General features: G+C 42.8%; 1 protein-coding gene across 1 annotated transcript in view; it reads left to right on the top strand.

Annotated features, from left to right (window-relative positions):
- The window catches only part of UBAC2 (UBA domain containing 2), a 187,093-nt gene that overhangs the window by 16,603 nt on the left and 152,208 nt on the right, over window positions 1-18,282 (top strand). Inside the window, exon 2 of the mRNA XM_081115129.1 lies at window positions 16,822-16,949. Within this exon, the coding sequence (XP_080971255.1) occupies window positions 16,822-16,949 (128 nt within the window). The remainder of the gene's footprint in view (window positions 1-16,821; window positions 16,950-18,282) is intronic.

The following is an 18,282-nucleotide window of genomic DNA, read 5'->3' as shown; positions in this document are numbered from 1 at the left end:
GATTATTTAACCCTTTCAGAATTAATTTTAGTGTTTAGAGTTTAAGTGAAGCTTTTTCTCCCCATCAACTAGGCAATCTCAGCTCCAGTGGTTAGAGATGCTTAGCACCAGTGGTTAGCATCTCTACTCACAAACAGATTAGGTGCTAAAAGGCCATGTGCACATCCAAACTAAAAAGGATTTTAAGCTGTTTTTATTATGTTTTTCTATCGAACAGGAGTGGAAGAGGTTCCTTAGTTCATCAAAGCTTTAAAATTAGACTAGGACTTCTACATTAAACATCTGCTGAGCAGATAACTCCCTGCCCTATTTTCTCACATATTCTGGTGGATGTTTTTGTAGCTATAGTATCCTTACTTGTCAATCTACTTGGGTTGATTCAAGATTCACTGGGTCATTGAACATACAGTACCATTCCTGGCTTCTCATGAAGCTGTTACCAACAACACTTCATCACTCTTGGCCTTACGATTCTTAGCCCTGTCTTAAATTAACATTGTTCTATTAAATATCTCAGTGATTATTCTCTAGGCCAGACTTTGAAAACTGACAGGCCACACAGATAAGTTTTGTTTGATCTATGTGTTGATGGTGAGTGTAGAGGGGTGGAAGGAGAGTTACCTTCCAACATTTTAAAGTTGGAGTATTTCAAACAAAAATTTAGATTTCTCTTATCTATTGAGGTGACTATCTGGCAACACCAGGGCTGAATTGTTAGGTGACAAAAAAAATCTACTGATCATGCACTTTTGCCATCTTCTTTCCCTGTTTCACTGATACCTGCCTAGCCCATTGAGGCCCTTGAATTTACAACAGATTTTGTTGCCAATAATCACTCATTTTACCCTTTTAAAATTACTTTTTTTCCCTCTTACAGTTTATCACATAGGTTTGGTACTATCAACAAGCTTCCTGATTCATCTTTTCAGTGTTGTTTCTACTGTTGAATAATTTATCCTGTATTTATGTGCAACATTGATAATTTTCTTCTTTTGGCTTTTAAAATTACGATCTATCTAATAATAGGATAATATGCAAATTGGTCAGGACACCATCACATAACGACAGATCAGCAGGCTGCGTCCCTGCCCCCTGCTCAGGCAGCTGCAAGGCCCAGAGTAGGTAGGATAGGATATGATAGGAGGGGATAAGAAAGGAGAGGGAGTGGAAGGTAGGCCTGCATGCAGACAGGCCGAGAGGAGAAACAGAAATACAGAAAGGGAACAAGAAAAAGATGCAGGAATGGAAAAGGGAAGGAAACGCCCAGGCGCGGGAGGAGGGCGGTGGCCCCTGGCGTGGGCCATTGGCAGGGAGGCGCATGCGGGTCTCAGGATGGAGGGGTGAACAGTCCGAGGCCTTCTGGGCGGAGGTGCTCCTGCTTAGCGGCAGCACCCAGGCTGCACAGGCCTTGGCCACCCTTGCTGGGCCGGGCGCCCCGTCCTGGGAGGGTAGGTGCAGCTTAGCTGGGGTGGAGTCGGACACTAAGGAGGGTACCTCTTTCGTCCCCGAGGTCTGGACCCCAAAGACACTGGCCAGGGTTAGGTTGGTGGTGCATTAAGTGTACTTGGTTGACTAGAAGTTGGGGCATCCCAGGCAGGGAATGGGAGGAGGACGGTGGTGGGGAGGCCAGGGAATTGGGGGTGGTGAAGGCCTGGCCGGGGCTTTAATATCAAAGTGCACTCAGGCGGGGCTGGAGCAGGTCCCAGAGAGGAAAGGGGAAGGTTTAAAAGAGAAACCAGTGAACATGGCGGTGGGGGGTGGTCGTTGGGGGGGGCAATAATAGGGAAGGAGGGAGGGAGGCAGGGTTAAGGCTCACAAGGGAAAGGCGAATGGGGGGGAGGGAGGAGGAGTAAGAAGGAGACAGACAGGGAATGAAGGGAGAGAAGAGGAGGGAGGAAAGAAGAGGGTCCGCAGGAGGTTCAAAGGGAGGGAAGGAAAGAAAGCAGGAAAGAGAAGGATGCTAAAATGGGGTGAGGCCAAGAAAATAAGTTAAATAAAAAGAAGAAACAGAATGTGAGAGTGAGAGGAGTTTAAAAGGAGGAGTTAGTAAGAAAATTAAGTACAGGGTGATTTTTTAAAAATGTAATCAGACATCCCCTGAGGGCTCCTGGACTATGAAAGGGCACAGGCTTGGCTGAGGCCACCCCCTCTCCCCCACCCTGTGCATGAATTTCGTGCACCGGGCCTTTAGTTTCATTATAATTGTATCCCTTGTCTAATTAGCACTTTTTAACAATTACTGTTTTTTATGTTAAATGAAAGACTTAATCCTATCTAATAAAAGAGAAAAATGCAAATTGACCATACCCCCAAACGCTTCCCATTGGCTAATCAGGGCAATATGCAAATTAACTGCCAACCAAGATGGCTGCCGGCAGCCAAGCAGCTGAAGTGAACAGGAGGCTTGCTTGCTCCAGTGATGGAGGAAGTCATCACTGCCGCTGCTGGCCTCTGAGCTGCAGTCTAAGAAACAATGTTGCAATTATAGAAGCTAAACAAGCTCCAAATAGCTGCTTTCAGCCAGTCGGCCTCGGAGCTTAGAGCGGCAGTGGTGGCAACAGAGTTTCAATTATAGAACCCAAACAAACCCAGATGCTTGCTTTCAGCAGCCAAGGCCTCAAGCTGGAGCCGGCCTCAGAGCTAAAGCCGGCTCTCAGTTCCAGTGACAGCCATAGAAAATATATAAATCTCAGAATTAAAAAAAAAGAAAAAAGGAGAGGCTGGGAGCTTCAGTCACCCGCCAGCCTGAAAACGGCCCTCGGCCCCTCACCCAGACTGGCCAGGCACCCCAGTGGGGAACCCCACCCTGAAGGGGGTGTAACCAGCTGCAAACAGCCATCATCCCCTCATCCAGGCTGGCCAGGCACCCCAGTGGGGACCCTCACCCTGATCCGGGACACCCTTCAGGGCAAACCAGCCGGCCCCCACCCGTGCACCAGGCCTTTATCCTATATAGTAAAAGGGTAATATGCAAACTGACCCTAACAGCAGAATGACTGGGAATGACTGGTCACTATGACACACACTGACCACCAGGGGCAGATGCTCAATGCAGGAGCTGCCCTCTGGTGGTCAGGGCGCTCTCACATGGGAGGAGCTCTGCTCAGCCACAAGCCAGGATGATGGCTGCCAGTACAGCAGTGGTGGTGGGAGCCTCTCCCGCCTCCTCAGCAGTGCTAAGGATGTCCGACTGCAGTTTAGGCCTGCTCCTTACTGGCAAGTGGACATCCCCAGAGGGCTGCCGGGCTGCCAGAGGGATGTCTGATTGCCATCTTAGGCCCAATCCCCCCAGGGAGCAGGCCTAAGCCAGCAGGTGGTCATCCCCTGAGGGGTCCCAGACTGTGAGAGGGCACAGGCCGGGCTGAGGCATCCCCCTGCCCCCTGAGTGCACAAATTTTTGTGCACCGGGCCTCTAGTGTTTGTATAAAATATTTCTAAGAAGGATAAACTGGAGTCCAGCATAGCTGCAGGACCAAAATAAATGTATAGGTGCCCAATGCATTGTTGATAATTTGCAGAGGTGACACATTTTTGCAGGCACACAAGCCTTTATGTTAGGCTCTGTTTTAGAACTTCCTTTTACAGTTTTCAATTGCTCATCCTCCCCCCCTAAATTTTTGTATCTACAAAGCAAGCCCTCTTCCTTCATGCCATTTTTCCCTTCTGGAAATTTCTTAGCCTTTTCTTTTGTTCATACTCCTGATATAATTTACAAGGATTGGTCTAGTAACAAGTGTTTATTGGCTGCCCTCACGAGGCAAGTACTCTCCTCAGTTATTTGGTGATTTGTGTGAGGAGCCATCAGTGTGGCAGGTGCCCAGTATCATTGAAGTCTCCTGGTTTATTAGGAACAAGGGCGGATTCATGGATGGCTTAGAACATTTTACTTTTAGACATCATAGGGAAGTGAGTATAAGTAACAAAAACAAACTTGGGACCTTTTGATTCCTGGGCAGTTTTATGGGAGTCTTCGTTGAGATGATCACCAGAAGGCACTCCCTCCTCCCTACTTGGTCACTGAGGATAAGTTTCATTAACTTTTTTTCTAGGGAGCTAGTAGGTCTGAAGAATAAATCATGGTGGGAACAGAAGGTATCCCTTGCAATGCATTGGTCACTGCACTTTTGTGAACTTCCACACTTATTTTTGGTTTAGCCTCTTTCTGATGAAAAACTTTAGGGAAATTATTTCATGAGACACCAAATCATTCCATTTTTGTGGGAACCCTGAGAAGTTTACAACTAGTTAAGTAGTCAGAAATAGAAAAACCGATATGGTAGGATATGGTGACTCCTCTCAGTGGTGTGAACCACACTGGGGTTTTTGACAAGTATATGTTTATATGGCTGACGTGTGGGAACAGGCGCTGTTGCTGGGTTTGCTGCCTTTTTCTTTGTCCTATCCCCACCTCCTGCTTCTATCTTCATTTGCAATGCTTCTGTAACAGCCAATGTGGCTAATCTCTGCAAGACCTGTGGTGAGTGTCTTCATTGCATAAATGATGCATATTTTTATTCAGGTAAAATTCACGTGACATAAAATTTACCATTTTATCCATTTTAAAGTATACAACTATTGACTTCCAGTACATTTACACTGTTGTGCAATCATCACCAACCACTGTAATTCCAGACCATTTTTATCCCCGAAAAGAAACCTAGTACTAACTAAGCTGTCATTGGCCATTTCCTCGTCCTCTCTGCCCCTGACAACTACTAATCTGGACATTTCATGTAAATAGAATTGTGCAATATGTGTCTTTTTATATCTGGTTTCTTTCACTTCGCATTATGTTTTCAGGTTTCATCCATATTGTAACATGTATCAGTACTTAATTTCTTTTATGGCTGAATAATGTTCTGTTGTAAGGATATACTACATTTTGTTTATTCACTTACCTATTGATTTGGATTGTTTCCACTATTTGGCTATTATGATTCTGCTATGAATATTCAGGTTTTTGTTTGAACATCTAATTTTCAGTTCTCTGGTATATAACTAGGAATGGATTTGTTGGGTCATGTGATAATTCTATGTTTAACTTTTTTGAGGAACCAAAAAGATACATGTGAAATACTAAAAAATAATGGTGAAAATCCCTTTAGAATGGACCATGATATAAAGACATCATGTTTCCCTGTTATGTATTAGAAAAACTTTTCATTAGGGTGAGGGAGAACAGAATTCAAATCTCAGCCCTCCTAATAACTAGCTGTGACCTTGGGCAAGTTAGTTAACCTTTCGTAGCCTATTTTTTACCTAGAGCATGCAGATAACTCATTGCTGCCACAGGGTTACTGTAAGTATTCACTGAGATGGTATTACACAGAAAGTGCTTTTTTTAGCACAGTGCCTGGCATAATCAACAAATACTGTAATAATTATTTTAGGATAATACACAGTCACCAAAGCCTGATTGCTATTCATTGCTACAGAGATGGCTGTGTACTTTGGTCATACCAAAAGGGAGATGACCCAAAAGGAAATGTCTTAAATTTTGGTGTTTTATGTTATCTTTGCCATGGATGTTTTGTATTTTTACTTTTGGATTAATGTATTGTCTGTTATCAAAATTTGTAACATCTCTTTTTCTAAGGTAAAAGGACCTGTTGCAGATGAAAATTGTTTTTAACTTTTCATTTGATCACTGATTGGGTTCTTCATGTATGAACGACTTTCTGGTTCCACTTACAGCGAGGTCATAAGATTGCTAGTGACTGGCCTTATTTCAGTGCATAAGGATTTAGTAACATTACTGAGTTAGTAACTAGTCCACTAAAAATTATTTTTCTAATCCTTAAAAAATATTTTTATAAAAAAATTAAAATCTTCCATGAACAGATTATTTAGATTATCAGTTAATCTACACTAATAAAAGACAAAGATGCTAATTGACCATACCTTCACTACACCCTAAGCCACGCCCACCAGCCAATCAGAGCTACTATGTGCACCAGGCCTCTAGTATTTTTATAAGTGCTTAAAAAAAAAACACCCAGGAATTTATATACTACTTTTTAAAGAAGTAGTATATAACATTTTATTTATTTACTACAGCGATTTTTAACCAGTGTGCTGCAAGAATTTTTAAAACATGCAATACCTGACTCTTTAGTCAGGGGCACTGACCTCTTTTCGCTTAGGTGTCAAATAAAAAAAATGATAGAGCCAACACAACAATAGCCATCTGGTGTCAATGAATCAAAATTATATCTTTTTTTTCTGGTGTGTTTGAGAATTTTAGTAATTAGTTTATGTGTCATGTAATGAAAAAGGTATTGCTAATTTACCAGAATACCTAATTACATATTAGAAATATTTTGCACTTATTATTTAGGAACATTTTTCCAAGGCATGAAATATTATTCCTACAACCTACTTCTTAAAATTGATGATTATTTTAATTGATCAAACATAATTTACCCATTTTCTTATTGGACATTCATGTTGTTTCTAGTCTTTTCCTGATCATAAACAAGGCTGTGATGACCATTTTTGTAGCAAAAATTTATACACCTCCATGATAATTTGGGCTAAATTCCTAGATGCAGATGTTGTTTTGGGGGCAGAGCATTTATATATTTTTTAAATTTTTTTATCAGTTTAGCATTTAATAAATACCCACTCTGTGTTGCACCCTCCCAAGACTTCAACTCTTTTATATCCCCATTCACAGTTGCATTTATTTTTGTTATACAGGGTACCACTTTGATTTCTGTGGTTGCTATTTTGTGACTAAAAATGTCTTTCACTTGAAACCCTACCACGCAGGTGAAAATCACTTTGGACCATGGCGTTCTGTGGCAATGCAGCATGAGAAGCAGTTTTATCTGTGGTCCAATTTTCAGGGTTTGAACTTGGTTCTGCCATTTCCTCACCATTACTTCAGACAGCGTTTTGGTGTGCTCGGTCTCACCTTTCATTCATTCCATCTGTTTCTCCAGCCTTGTTTGGTGTAAACCAGTCTGGTTTGGTAACGCTTATATCTCTATTCCTTCTATTGGAGCTTCTTTTCTTTGGCCACTCTAGATTATTGAGGGATGATGGATAAAATTGCTTTCCTGTGTCCTCCCTGGGTGATAGTTCTGCGAATACATTCACAAGCCTTCTCAGAAAATCCCGTGGGATCAAGCACTTGTCAGAAACATCTATCACTCAGAGCGGTGTCCAACTGCTAATGAAACCATGTGTTGACACTCCCTCCCTGTTTCACTCTCTGTGTCCTTCACTTCAGCTCCCTGGGATCACATTCCAAAGTAAACTACCTGTATCCAACCCTTTGTCTTACCTTTCCATTTCAGTGGAACCTAGGCTGAGTTGCAGTTTTTTCGTGTTTACATTTGGAGAAAGTAGTGTCTACCTCATATAATTTATTTGTTCACCAAATACTATGTTCCAGTACTATGTGCCAGGTGCTATTCTGAGGATGGGAATATAACAGTGAGCAAGACTGTTGTGTTCTGATGAGAGAGACAAAGAAGTAAACAGAGAATAATTTCAAATAGTGAAAAATGCTCTGAAATAAGCAGGATGATGTGCCCCAGAGCAATAAAATCATGAGTAAAAGCCACTCTCAGATGCTATTAGAAAAGCCGACTGAATGATCATGACAAGCTGCATGTGGGGAGAACATTTGGGGTAGAGGGAATAGCGGGTGTAAAGGCCTGAGGTGTGAGTGTCAGGAGTATGGTACTGTGTATGGTATTTTGCACTTGGAAAATGCTCAGTAAATGTTGATCATAATTAATAAGATTAGATCAAAGAGGTAGCCAAACATTGACTACACAGCCAGTAGCTTATCATTGACTACACAGTAAGTGGCAAGTTTTGCCTCATGAATTGACAAAAATTGGCTTCATAGAATAAGCAGATAATTGTGCAGGGTGTGAATAGAGTCATACAGTACATTTTTCTTTACTCTATTGATGTAGGGAATTACATTGATATATTTGCTTTGTATTCCTGGTATAAACTTCCCTTGGTCGTGATGTATTATCCTATTTATGTATAGCGCGATTCAATTTGCTACTGTTTTGTTGAAGAAAAATTTCATCTGTGTTCCTAAGAGATGTTGGTGTATTGTTTCCTTTCAATGTCTTTGTATGGTTTTGGTTGTGCCGAGCCAGCTCAGCCAAGGGTTCGCAAGCCTAAGTGAGGGTGGTGAAGGATGAAGAAATGACAAAGAGAACAAGCTGGGTCTAGGTGGAACTTCCTGTGCCTGGCTGAGGCCACAGAGAGAGATCCAGACAGCAAGCTGAGCCTTTATTTTATAGCCAGAGGTAAACAAGGTAGTGGTCACCATAGTTACAGTGTTCTTGTGAGTTTCACTTGTTTTGGCAGCACTTGCTGCACCTCTCACAGCCCATTAGCTACCTAGGAAGGATCTAGGCAGTGTCATAAGGTCAAGCCTAATTATGCCAAGAGGACTGTGCCCTCTAAGCTGGGACTTGTTTGTGGCTTTGCCAACAGGTCAGTCCGAGGCTTAACCCTATAGCCGCGCCCTACATTTGGTATCAGTGTAATGTTGACCTCATAAAATGATTTGGAAGGTGTTCTTTCTTTTTCTCTATGATGGAAGAGTTTGTGTAGAATTAGTATTCTTTTTCTCTTAAATGCTTGATAGAATTCTCCAGTGAAGTCATGAGGCCTGGAGTTTTCTTTGTTGGAAGAATTTTAGCTATGAGTTCATTTCTGTAGGACTATTCAAGTTATCTGTTTCTTCTTGAGTGAGCTTTGGTAGATTATATCTTTCAAGGAATTTGTCTACTTCATCTAAGTTGTCAAATTTTATGGGCAAATGTTGTTTCCAATATCTTATCCCTTTAAAATATTTATTAGTGATAAAAAGTACCTACATAAAATTTACCATTTCAGCCATTTAAAAAAAAATATTTTATTGATTTTTTACAGAGAGGAAGGGAGAGGGATAGAGAGTTAGAAACATTGATGAGAGAGAAACATCCATCAGCTGCCTCTTGCACACCCCCTCCTGGGGATGTGCCTGCAACCAAGGTACATGCCCTTGACCGGAATCGAACCTGGGACCTTTGAGTCCGCAGGCCGACGCTCCATCCACTGAGCCAAACAGGTTTCGGCATGACCTTAATTTTTAAAGAAATAATTGAGGAGTGTTTTATGGCTCAGAATATGGTCTACCATGGAGAATAAGCACTTAAAAAATGTGTCATTTGCTGTTGTTGGGTGGAGTGTTCTATAAATATCAACCAGGTCAGATTGATTGATATTGTTTTTTTAAGTGTTCTGTATTCTTACTGATGGCCATTAACAACATATCAGAGATGGGGTGGTTTAATCAACAGAAATTTGTTTTCTTACAGGTCTGGAGACTAGAAGTTCAAGATCAAGGTGTTAGCAAATTTATTTTTTTTGCTTCTCTCCCTGGGTTGTAGATAGTCATTTTCTCCCTATGTATTCACATGCTCTTTCCTCTGTATGTGTAGATTAGGGCCCCCACCTTTATGGATCTTAATTGAACCTAAATAATTTTTTAAATACTTATCTCCAAATATATTCATTGGAGATTAATTCTTCAGTGTATGAATTTGCGGGTGGGAGTGGGGAGGGGGAAGGGACAATTCAGTCCACAACCCCGATTTTCTGTCTACTTGTATTATCAATTACTGAAAGAGGAGCACTGAAGTCTCTAACTATATTGTAGATTTATCTGTTTCTCTTTTTGTTTCTATCAATTGAAAATTTTTGGGATCTGATTTTTGCTCATCTTAAGAGGGAAGACTTAATAGTAGAATTATCTAATTTAAGTTATCAGCTCTATATTGTTAGGTGTGTGTTTAATCCTATACAGAATTAAAATGGTTGTGTAAATGGGGCCAGTTATTAATTCAGTAAGGATTTTATTTATTTTAATCGTAATTTTTAATCATTATAAAATACTAGGGGTCCAGTGCATGAATTCATGCACCTTGAAAGGAACTGGGGGCCATGAGGCTGTGTTGGGCACAGGGGTGGGTCTCAGCCTATCCTCCGCGCCCCTGCCCAGCCCCTCCCATCGCAGCCCTGGTCCCCTGTCTGCCTGCAGCCCTGCTGCCGCCACCGCCCACCGCCACTTCCACGCACTGACCCACCTGGCTTGCACTCACTGATGGAGCAGAGCCGACACCGGCAGCAGGTGTGAGCACCAGGCGAGACCGTGGTACATGGGAGCAAAAAAACTTTAGTAACCACCAGAGTCTCACCCTGATGACAGCGACCAGCACCCTGCCTTGGTCTGGCGCCCCCACTCACCTGCTCCACTATCCTGCCGTGTCAGATGCCTGCCATGTTCTGCGCACGCCCCCTAGTGGTCAGCACACGTCATAGTGACTGGTTGTTTGGTTGTTCTGCCGTTTGGTCTATTTGCATATTAGGGTTTTATGTATAGAGACTAGTGCACCGGTGCACAGATTTGTGCACATTGAAAGGAAATTAATTAGAAGGTGGCTGGTGGTGCGGGACTGGGCGAGATAGGCCAGACACAACCTGAAGCCAACTTCCTGTGGTTCCTCCCTGGCCAGCCACACTTGGGGTGGTGCCGTGGCTCGAAGGGCGTCTGTGGAGTGAGCGGGGTTCCTCTGGCAGGTGGGGATCCTTCTCCCTGGCCTGTGGGGATCGGGCTGAAACCGGCTCTTTGACATCCCCCAAGGGGTCCCAGATTGCGAGAGGGCTGTTCTTGGGTGACACACCCCAGAATTGGGCTCCCTTCTCTCTGGTTCCAGGGTGTGTCACCTGAGAACTGCTGCTGCCAAGACACCGTAGCTTGGCAGCTCCTGCGTTGAGCGTCTGCCCCCTGGTGGTCAGCGTGCATCATACCTACCGGATGGTCGGACTGTCACTTAGCCTTTTATATGTATAGATACTTAACAATATATATATATAGATACTTAACAAATTTTACCATCTTAACCATTTTTTCTTCCCCCCTCCATTTTTTTTTTTGTTAATCCTTAATTGAGGATATTTTTTCCATTTTTTTTTTTTTTAAGTGAGAGTGGAAGGGAAGGGGAGAGACACACACACAGAGAAATATGAACATGAGACAAACATCAATTGGTTGTCTCCCACATGTGCCCCAACTGGGGCTAGGGATCAAGCCTGCAACCGAGGCACATGCTCTTAACTGAAATCTAACCTTTGACCCTTCAGTCTGCAGGCCTATACTCTATCCACTGAGCCAAACTGGCTAGTGTCTGTCTTAACCATTTTAAGTATACAGTTTAATGACATTAAATTGTGCATCTACTTCTAGAACTCTTTTCATTTTGCAAAACTGAAATTTTTACCCATTAAACAACTCCTCATTCTTCCCTTCTCCAGCCCCTAGCAACCACCATTCTACTTCCTATCTCTATGAATTTGACAACTTAGGTACCTCATATAAGTGCAGTCATACAGTATTTATCTGTTTGTGTCTGGTTTATTTCTCTCAGGGTAATGTCCAAAATGTTTATCCATAGTGTAGCTTGTATCACAATTTCCTTCTTTTTTAAGAGGGAATAGATGTTCCAATGTATATATACCACATTTTGTTTGTTTAGTTACCCATTGCTGGACACTTGGGCTTTTCTTCCATCAGTATTTATTAAGTCCCTTTTATACATCAGTCACTTTTTAATACACAAACACTTATTAACTGCCCCTATGGGCCAGATTCTGTTATAGGCATGGGGAATGCTGCAACAGTAAACATACTAGACTAAGTTGCTGCCTCCAGGGAGCTTATATTTAACTAGAGGCCCAGTGCACAAAAATTTGTGCACTCAGGGGGAGGAGGGGGGATGCCCCTCAGCCCGGCCTGTGCTCCCTCACAGTCTGGGACCCCTCGGGGGATGACCACCTGCTGGCTTAGGCCCGCTCCCCGGGGGATTGGGCCTAAGCTGGCAATCAGACATCCCTCTGGCAGCCTGGAGCCCTCGGGGGATGTCCACTTGCCAGCGGGGAGCAGGCCTAAGCTGCAGTCTGACACCCTTAGTGCTGCTGAGGAGGTGGGAGAGGCTCCCACCACCACCACTGTACTGGCAGCCATCAGCCTGGCTTGTGGCTGAGCAGAGCTCCCCCTGTGGGAGCGCACTGACCACCAGGGGGCAGCTCCTGCATTGAGAGTCTGGACCCTGGTGGTCAGTGTGTGTCATAGTGACCAGTCATTCCCAGTTGTTCTGCTGTTAGGGTCAGTTTGCATATTACCTTTTTATTATATAGGATAGAGGCCTGGTGTATGGATGGGGGCCGGCTGGTTTGCCCTGAAGGGTGTCCCGGATCAGGGTGGGGGTCCCACTGGGGTGCCTGCCAGCCTGGTGAGGGGCTGCTGGCTGTTTGCAGCTGGTCACACCCCCTTCAGGGTGGGGTTCCCTACTGGGGTGCCTGCCCAGCCTGGGTGAGGGGCTGATGGCTGTTTTCAGGCTGGCCACACCCCTTTTAGGGTGGGGGGTCCTCACTGGGTTGTCTGGCCAGTCTGGGTGAGGGGCTGAGGGCCGCTTTCAGGCTGGCCAAGCCCCCCAGCGACAGAAGCTCCCAGCCTCTCCCTTTTTTCCTTTTTTTTTTTTTATTCTGGGATTTATTTACCTTCTATAATTGAACCTTTGTTGCCTTCAGTGGAGCTTAGAGCTGGCTGTGGCAGGCGGGAAGCTTGGCTTCCTCCATCACTGGAGCAACCAAGCCTCCTGCTCGCTCCAGCTCCGTGGCTGCCGGCCGCCATCTTGGTTGCATTAATTTGCATATAGTCACTCTGATTGGCTTGTGGGCATGGCTTAAGGTGTAGCAAAGGTACAGTCGATTTGCATGTTTGTCTTTTATTAGATTAGATGGGGACTGAGGATGGAAAGATGGACAATACACAAACATATTTCTTGATTCTAACTGGAATTTTTTCACATTTTAGTGTTTCTGAAAGTGGGGTGTACCTTATAATTTATGACAATTTAGAATTATATTTGTCAGTGTTTCTTTTTTAGTGACACCTAAAAGAATGGTGTATCTTACAATCAGTTTGAATGATAAATTTGATGAATCACTATTTAATAAGGCATTTGTTGATAAGTGCTATGAAAAAATAAATCAGAACAAAGGGGATAGAGAGTTACATGACTACTCACAAATAATGTGATATTTGAGCAGAGCATATGCTCAGTTCAGATGATATTTTTTTCATAGTTGGACTTCCTCCCTGAAGGATGCAGTATATTGGTTCACATTCTGACACAAACTTCACTGTGGACTGGTAGCAGCTTGTGAACTGGCTACTTTGAATAGCACTGGTGTAGAGGGGTGGAGTCCTGGCAGATGGAGGTACATGGGGGTTAGGAAGCATTTTGCAAGACGGGTTCAGACCTTATAGGCATGGTAAGGGCAAAGGTGACAGAATTTTCCATCTTAGTAGCTGGCAACAGTTCTTCTAGTTGCTCAACAAAAACTTTGGAGTCATCTTTGACTTCTCCATTTGCCCATTTTCTACACCCAGTCAGCCAGCAAATCCTGCCTGCTGTACCTTCCAACCATGTCCCAGTTTTGACCATTTCCACCTAAACCACTCTGGTCCTGGCCATCATCGTGCCAGGATCATCATGATAGCCTCCTTACCTGACTCCATTCTTCTACACTCCCCTTCCTGTGATGTCTTGTCAATTTAACAACCAAAGTGGTCCTCTGCAAATATGTTTGATCATTTGATACTCCTGCTTTAAACCCCTCAAACTGATCCTGACACTCTCAGAGGAAAGATTAAAGTTCTTTTGATGGCCTGCAGAGCTCTACACTATTTGGTCTCCCACATATTTGATCTTATATCCTACTTGTCTGCCTTGTGCTTATTCTGCTTTTAGCTGCCTTGGTGGTCTTACTGTTTTTTTTTTTAATCATGTTGAGCATGTTCCTGCCTCAAAGCATTTGATTTGTTGTTTTCTCTGCCAGGAGTACTGCTCCCCCAGATATCTGCTTGGCCTACTTCCACAGGTCTCTGCTCAAATCTCCCCTTATTAGAAGGGCCTTTTACCACCCTATGTAAAATAGCACCCCTCTTTCCCTACTAGCACTGTGTTTTCCACTAAACTAGGATAAACTAAGTTGTGTTGCAGCAGCAAGCAACTCCACAATAGCAGGGGCCTAAACGACAAGGTTTGTTTCTCAATGATGGTATCCCTCTGTGGCAAGTCACCTGGGAGGTCCACTTCACACCGTCTTTAACTCTAGGATCTGGCTGATAGCATGGCTACCATCTTGAGTACTGGCAGAGGGAAAGTCCATTCACTGGCTCTTCAAGTATCTGCCTGGAAGTAATGTCTATTACTGATTTGGCCAACGTGAGTCATGTTGCCATACCTAACTTCAGTTAGGGAGGGGGAATGGGTGTGTGGCAGTCCTATCATGTATTTTAAAAGAGACCAGGTAATCTATGATGGATGATATAGCCATACTCTTTACCCTGCTTAATTTTCATTTCTTTTTTGTTTTTAATATGTTTTTATTGATTTTCAGAGAGAGGAAGGGAGTGGGAGATAGAAACATCAATGATGAGAGAGAATCATCTATCGACTGCCTTCTGCACACTCCCTACTGGGGATCAAGCCCACAACTCGGGCATATGCCCTGACCAGGAATTGAACCACAGTTGGTTCATGGTTCTTGAGTCAATGCTCAGCCACTGAGCCATACCAGCCTGGCCTGCTTAATTTTTCTATAGTATTTATTTCCATTTGACACAATGCATAGTTGCCTTGGTTTGTGCATTTTCTTTTCTCTCTTGTCTAGACTGAAAGCACCACAAAAGGGGAGGGATTTTATCTATCACTTACTGCTATCCCCCAGGGCCTAGGATAATACATGGTCAAGAGTAGGTGCTTGTTAATTTTAGAGAATGACTGAAAATACTAAAGCATGTCATTCATTTATTCACTTGGGGACATGTAAGCCAAGTTGGGAGTGTGGAGCAGGGAGGTTTGAGGAGAGAGGATGAGATGGTGTGAAATAAGTTGATGAGTAGGTTTACTAGAGAAAAGGAATAGAATTGCTGATCAGTAGAGAGTGTTAGCAGTTTGAGATTTGAGACCATGAACTTACTGTGAAATCTTGCAGCTTAGCGATTTGATTTTCTTCAGTAATGCTGAGTTACTCAGGCGCTGGCCTGGAAGAGGCAGCCACGGATGATCCTTGCACAAGCCTATTTCACAAGGAATGGTGGCGGCCCAACCTGAGGAAGAAAACATGGTTCCAGCTGCCTTACATCACCCCTGCTCCATCTTCGGTCCGTCAGAAAAATAAAGGAGCTTGCCTTTACAGGAAGCCCATTCTCCTGGGGTGATGTGATTGCAGTTGTAGAAGCAGTTTTCCCTATTTCATGTACTTCTCACAACACTGTTGAGGTAGCTTTTCTTACCTTCATTTTACAAGTGAGGGAAACTGAGGCTTAAGCTGCTGGAAATAGAATTTAGGTTGATTACGCTCCCAGCCATGGTGCTCTGCTACACCTTTGATGTATACTTACTGTTTCTCCTATACTTACTGAGGCCATGGGGAACCTCTTATCTCGGGGATGGGGAGCTCTGTTAGCTTTTAGATTCCGTGGAGCCTTGATTGTGTCTCAGTCATGAAGATTGTATGCAACCACTGTACTAATGGTTCCAATTTAGATGTTGCAAGACCTTATCAGAGAGGAAACAGTTGGGCTATTTTTATATACTTAAACAAACTCATTACCAACTGTAGTTAGTAAATTCACTCCCAGGGAATTTCTTGTGAATACTATTAAAGTGATCCTTGTGCGATCTGAGATTGTCTCCATCAGTGATATCTTTCTGTGGTCTGTCCTGTTGAGCTGAACCTTTCTTAGGTGCAAGCGGTTGTGCTGGGCTTTATTGCCAGTAGAGAGAAGAGAAAGCAGGTGGCCTTTGTTTAGAAATCTTTAATGTAGTTCGGAAGGCAAAACAGGTACAAAATCCTGAATATTCAAATAGTCCCTGGAAACGGGTGCAGAGTGGGTGGGGGGGCTCCTCGGGCTAAAATGCTTCACTGAAATGGATGAAGGGAAGTGGAAATGGTGTTGTAATTTGAAAGCTGCATAATGTTTAGAAAAGACTCTAAATGGAAAACCGACTTGGGCTCCAGTCATACTCATGGTGGATAATCTCAGTAGGCCACTGCAGTCAGTAATGTTAGCACTTTTAACCACATTTTAATTATTCTTGTTTTTTAATATATCTTATTGATTTTTTACAGAGAGGAAGGGAGAGGGAGAGTTAGAAACATCGATGAGAGAGAAACATCGATCAGCTGCCTCCTGCACACTCCCTACTGGGGATGTGCCCGTAACCAAGGTACATGCCCTTGACCGGAATCGAACCTGGGACCCTTTAGTTCATAGGCCGACGCTCTATCCACTGAGACAAACCGGTTAGGGCACGTTTTAATTATTTTTAATGTGCTTATGTATGTGAATCCTGCGCATGCTCAAAAGCTAACCGGTCAATTTGATAGGAAGCATACTCTTCTCTCTATTTCTTTGCACTTCGGTGACCATGTTCGGAAAGGTATTTTATGGGAGTTCCTGGCTGTTAACTTGGTTTGGCCTCACATAAGAGCCAACTAACAGTGAAAACCTTGCCAGTAAATTCCGCTTGTTTTCCAGTGCCCTGTGATCACTCACCTCTGTAGGTAAATGTTTTGAAATATATGTTAATTAGAACTAAGTTCCAGAGTTTGTGCAGTTTACTTTCTTTTTGTTTTAAAAAGTAAATTCTCTTGCTTTGTTCACTGGTGTGTTTTTTTAAATCTTAGGAACAATAATTCTCAAAGCGGTTTTCTTTTTCCCTCTAGACAAGGCACCTCTATCTAAGAGTCTTTTACTGGTCCCCAGTGCCCTGTCTCTTTTGCTGACTCTACTCCTGCCACACTGTCAGAGGTTCTTCCTGTATGACCTCCAAGCAGTCAAGGATGACTTTCAGGTGAGCTCTGCTTCAGTGGCCTTTGGGAAGGGAGAAGGCAAATTTTCCCTAGATTTGCCTTTCTTTCTGCTACTCTTAGTCCCTCAAAGCCTCTAAATTTGTAAGAAATACTATTTATCATTAATATTATATTAACAAATTCTCTTGTTTTATTTATTGATGTTTTCAGCAAAGCAGATTCTAATGAAGCAATTGCAGCACTAGACACTATCTCTTTTCAGTTACACCGTTTACACATGAAAATGCAGTTTACAATTTCAAGAGAATTAAAAGCAATGTTAAATTTGGTTTTTAGTGATTAGTATGTATGCTTAACATTTTAAAAACTTGCATCAGTTTGAATATTGATTGGATAATCTAAGCTCTCAGCTCTAACAGATTGTTGAATCTACGAATTACGTTTATAGTGGTGGTTAAACCAAGTAGGAGATTTCTCTTGGGTTTTTGCTGCTGAGAAGAGCAGAATTCTATGTTTTTCAAGACTTATAGGCTGATTTCATAGAACATGCTGGTGCTGGGTCTTATTTGTGAGTTGGAGTATTAGTGAAGATTGTGGTGTATAAACCTGCCACCTTTTCTTTGCTAAATACTTAATTATCCACAATAATCCACCTGTATGTCATAATAATGTAATTAATACCACTCAGGTTAATTTCACCAAGTTCCTGTGAAGGTCTTTCAGTTATTTTCTGTTAGAATATAGTATAGATTCTGTATTAGTTCAGTTGCAAGAATAGAGTGGTTCTCAATTTGGCTGAGAACCACTGCTGTAAGGGACTGAAGTTGGCGTCTTTCTGATTTGGGGGGTTAATTTGGTTATTCTGGCTAAGTAGGCAAGCATCCCCTTCCACTTCATCACTGTATGGGCATCTATACTCTGAAGATAAAGAGGACAACCACTCTTCTGTCCAGGAATGTGAATAGGCACACTCTCCTGCTAGAATCTCCTAAAAAGCTCTCACTTTGCTTTTATAAGAGCAGCTACAGAGATAAGTTTCAGTTCTGCCTTGGGAAATCTAAACATACACATACATAAGACATAAGTGACATGAAATCCTCAGGGATGATAAATGAAGTAGGGACCAGTATAGAATGGAATAACTCTGGAGAGCCATAAAGATAGGAATTTTCCATTTGGTCTGAAGGAAGGGATGCCAGTTTATTAGCAGTAGAGAGAGAAGAGCATTTTCCTTCCCAAAGCAATATGTACTTCAAACCGTTAGGAATACTGTATAGGAGGCATGGTTGGAGACTAGTGCAGGGTTACATTAGATGAGGACAGGAGGGACAGTTGGTGAAGGGCTTTCTTTTGCAAGTGTGGAATCTCCCACAT

The sequence above is a fragment of the Myotis nattereri genome (assembly GCF_964212035.1).
Source record: "Myotis nattereri genome assembly, chromosome: 2".
NCBI classification, from domain to species: domain Eukaryota; kingdom Metazoa; phylum Chordata; class Mammalia; order Chiroptera; family Vespertilionidae; genus Myotis; species Myotis nattereri.
The sequence above is the reverse complement of the archived record's forward strand: the minus strand, read 5'-3'. Positions and strand labels throughout refer to the sequence as shown.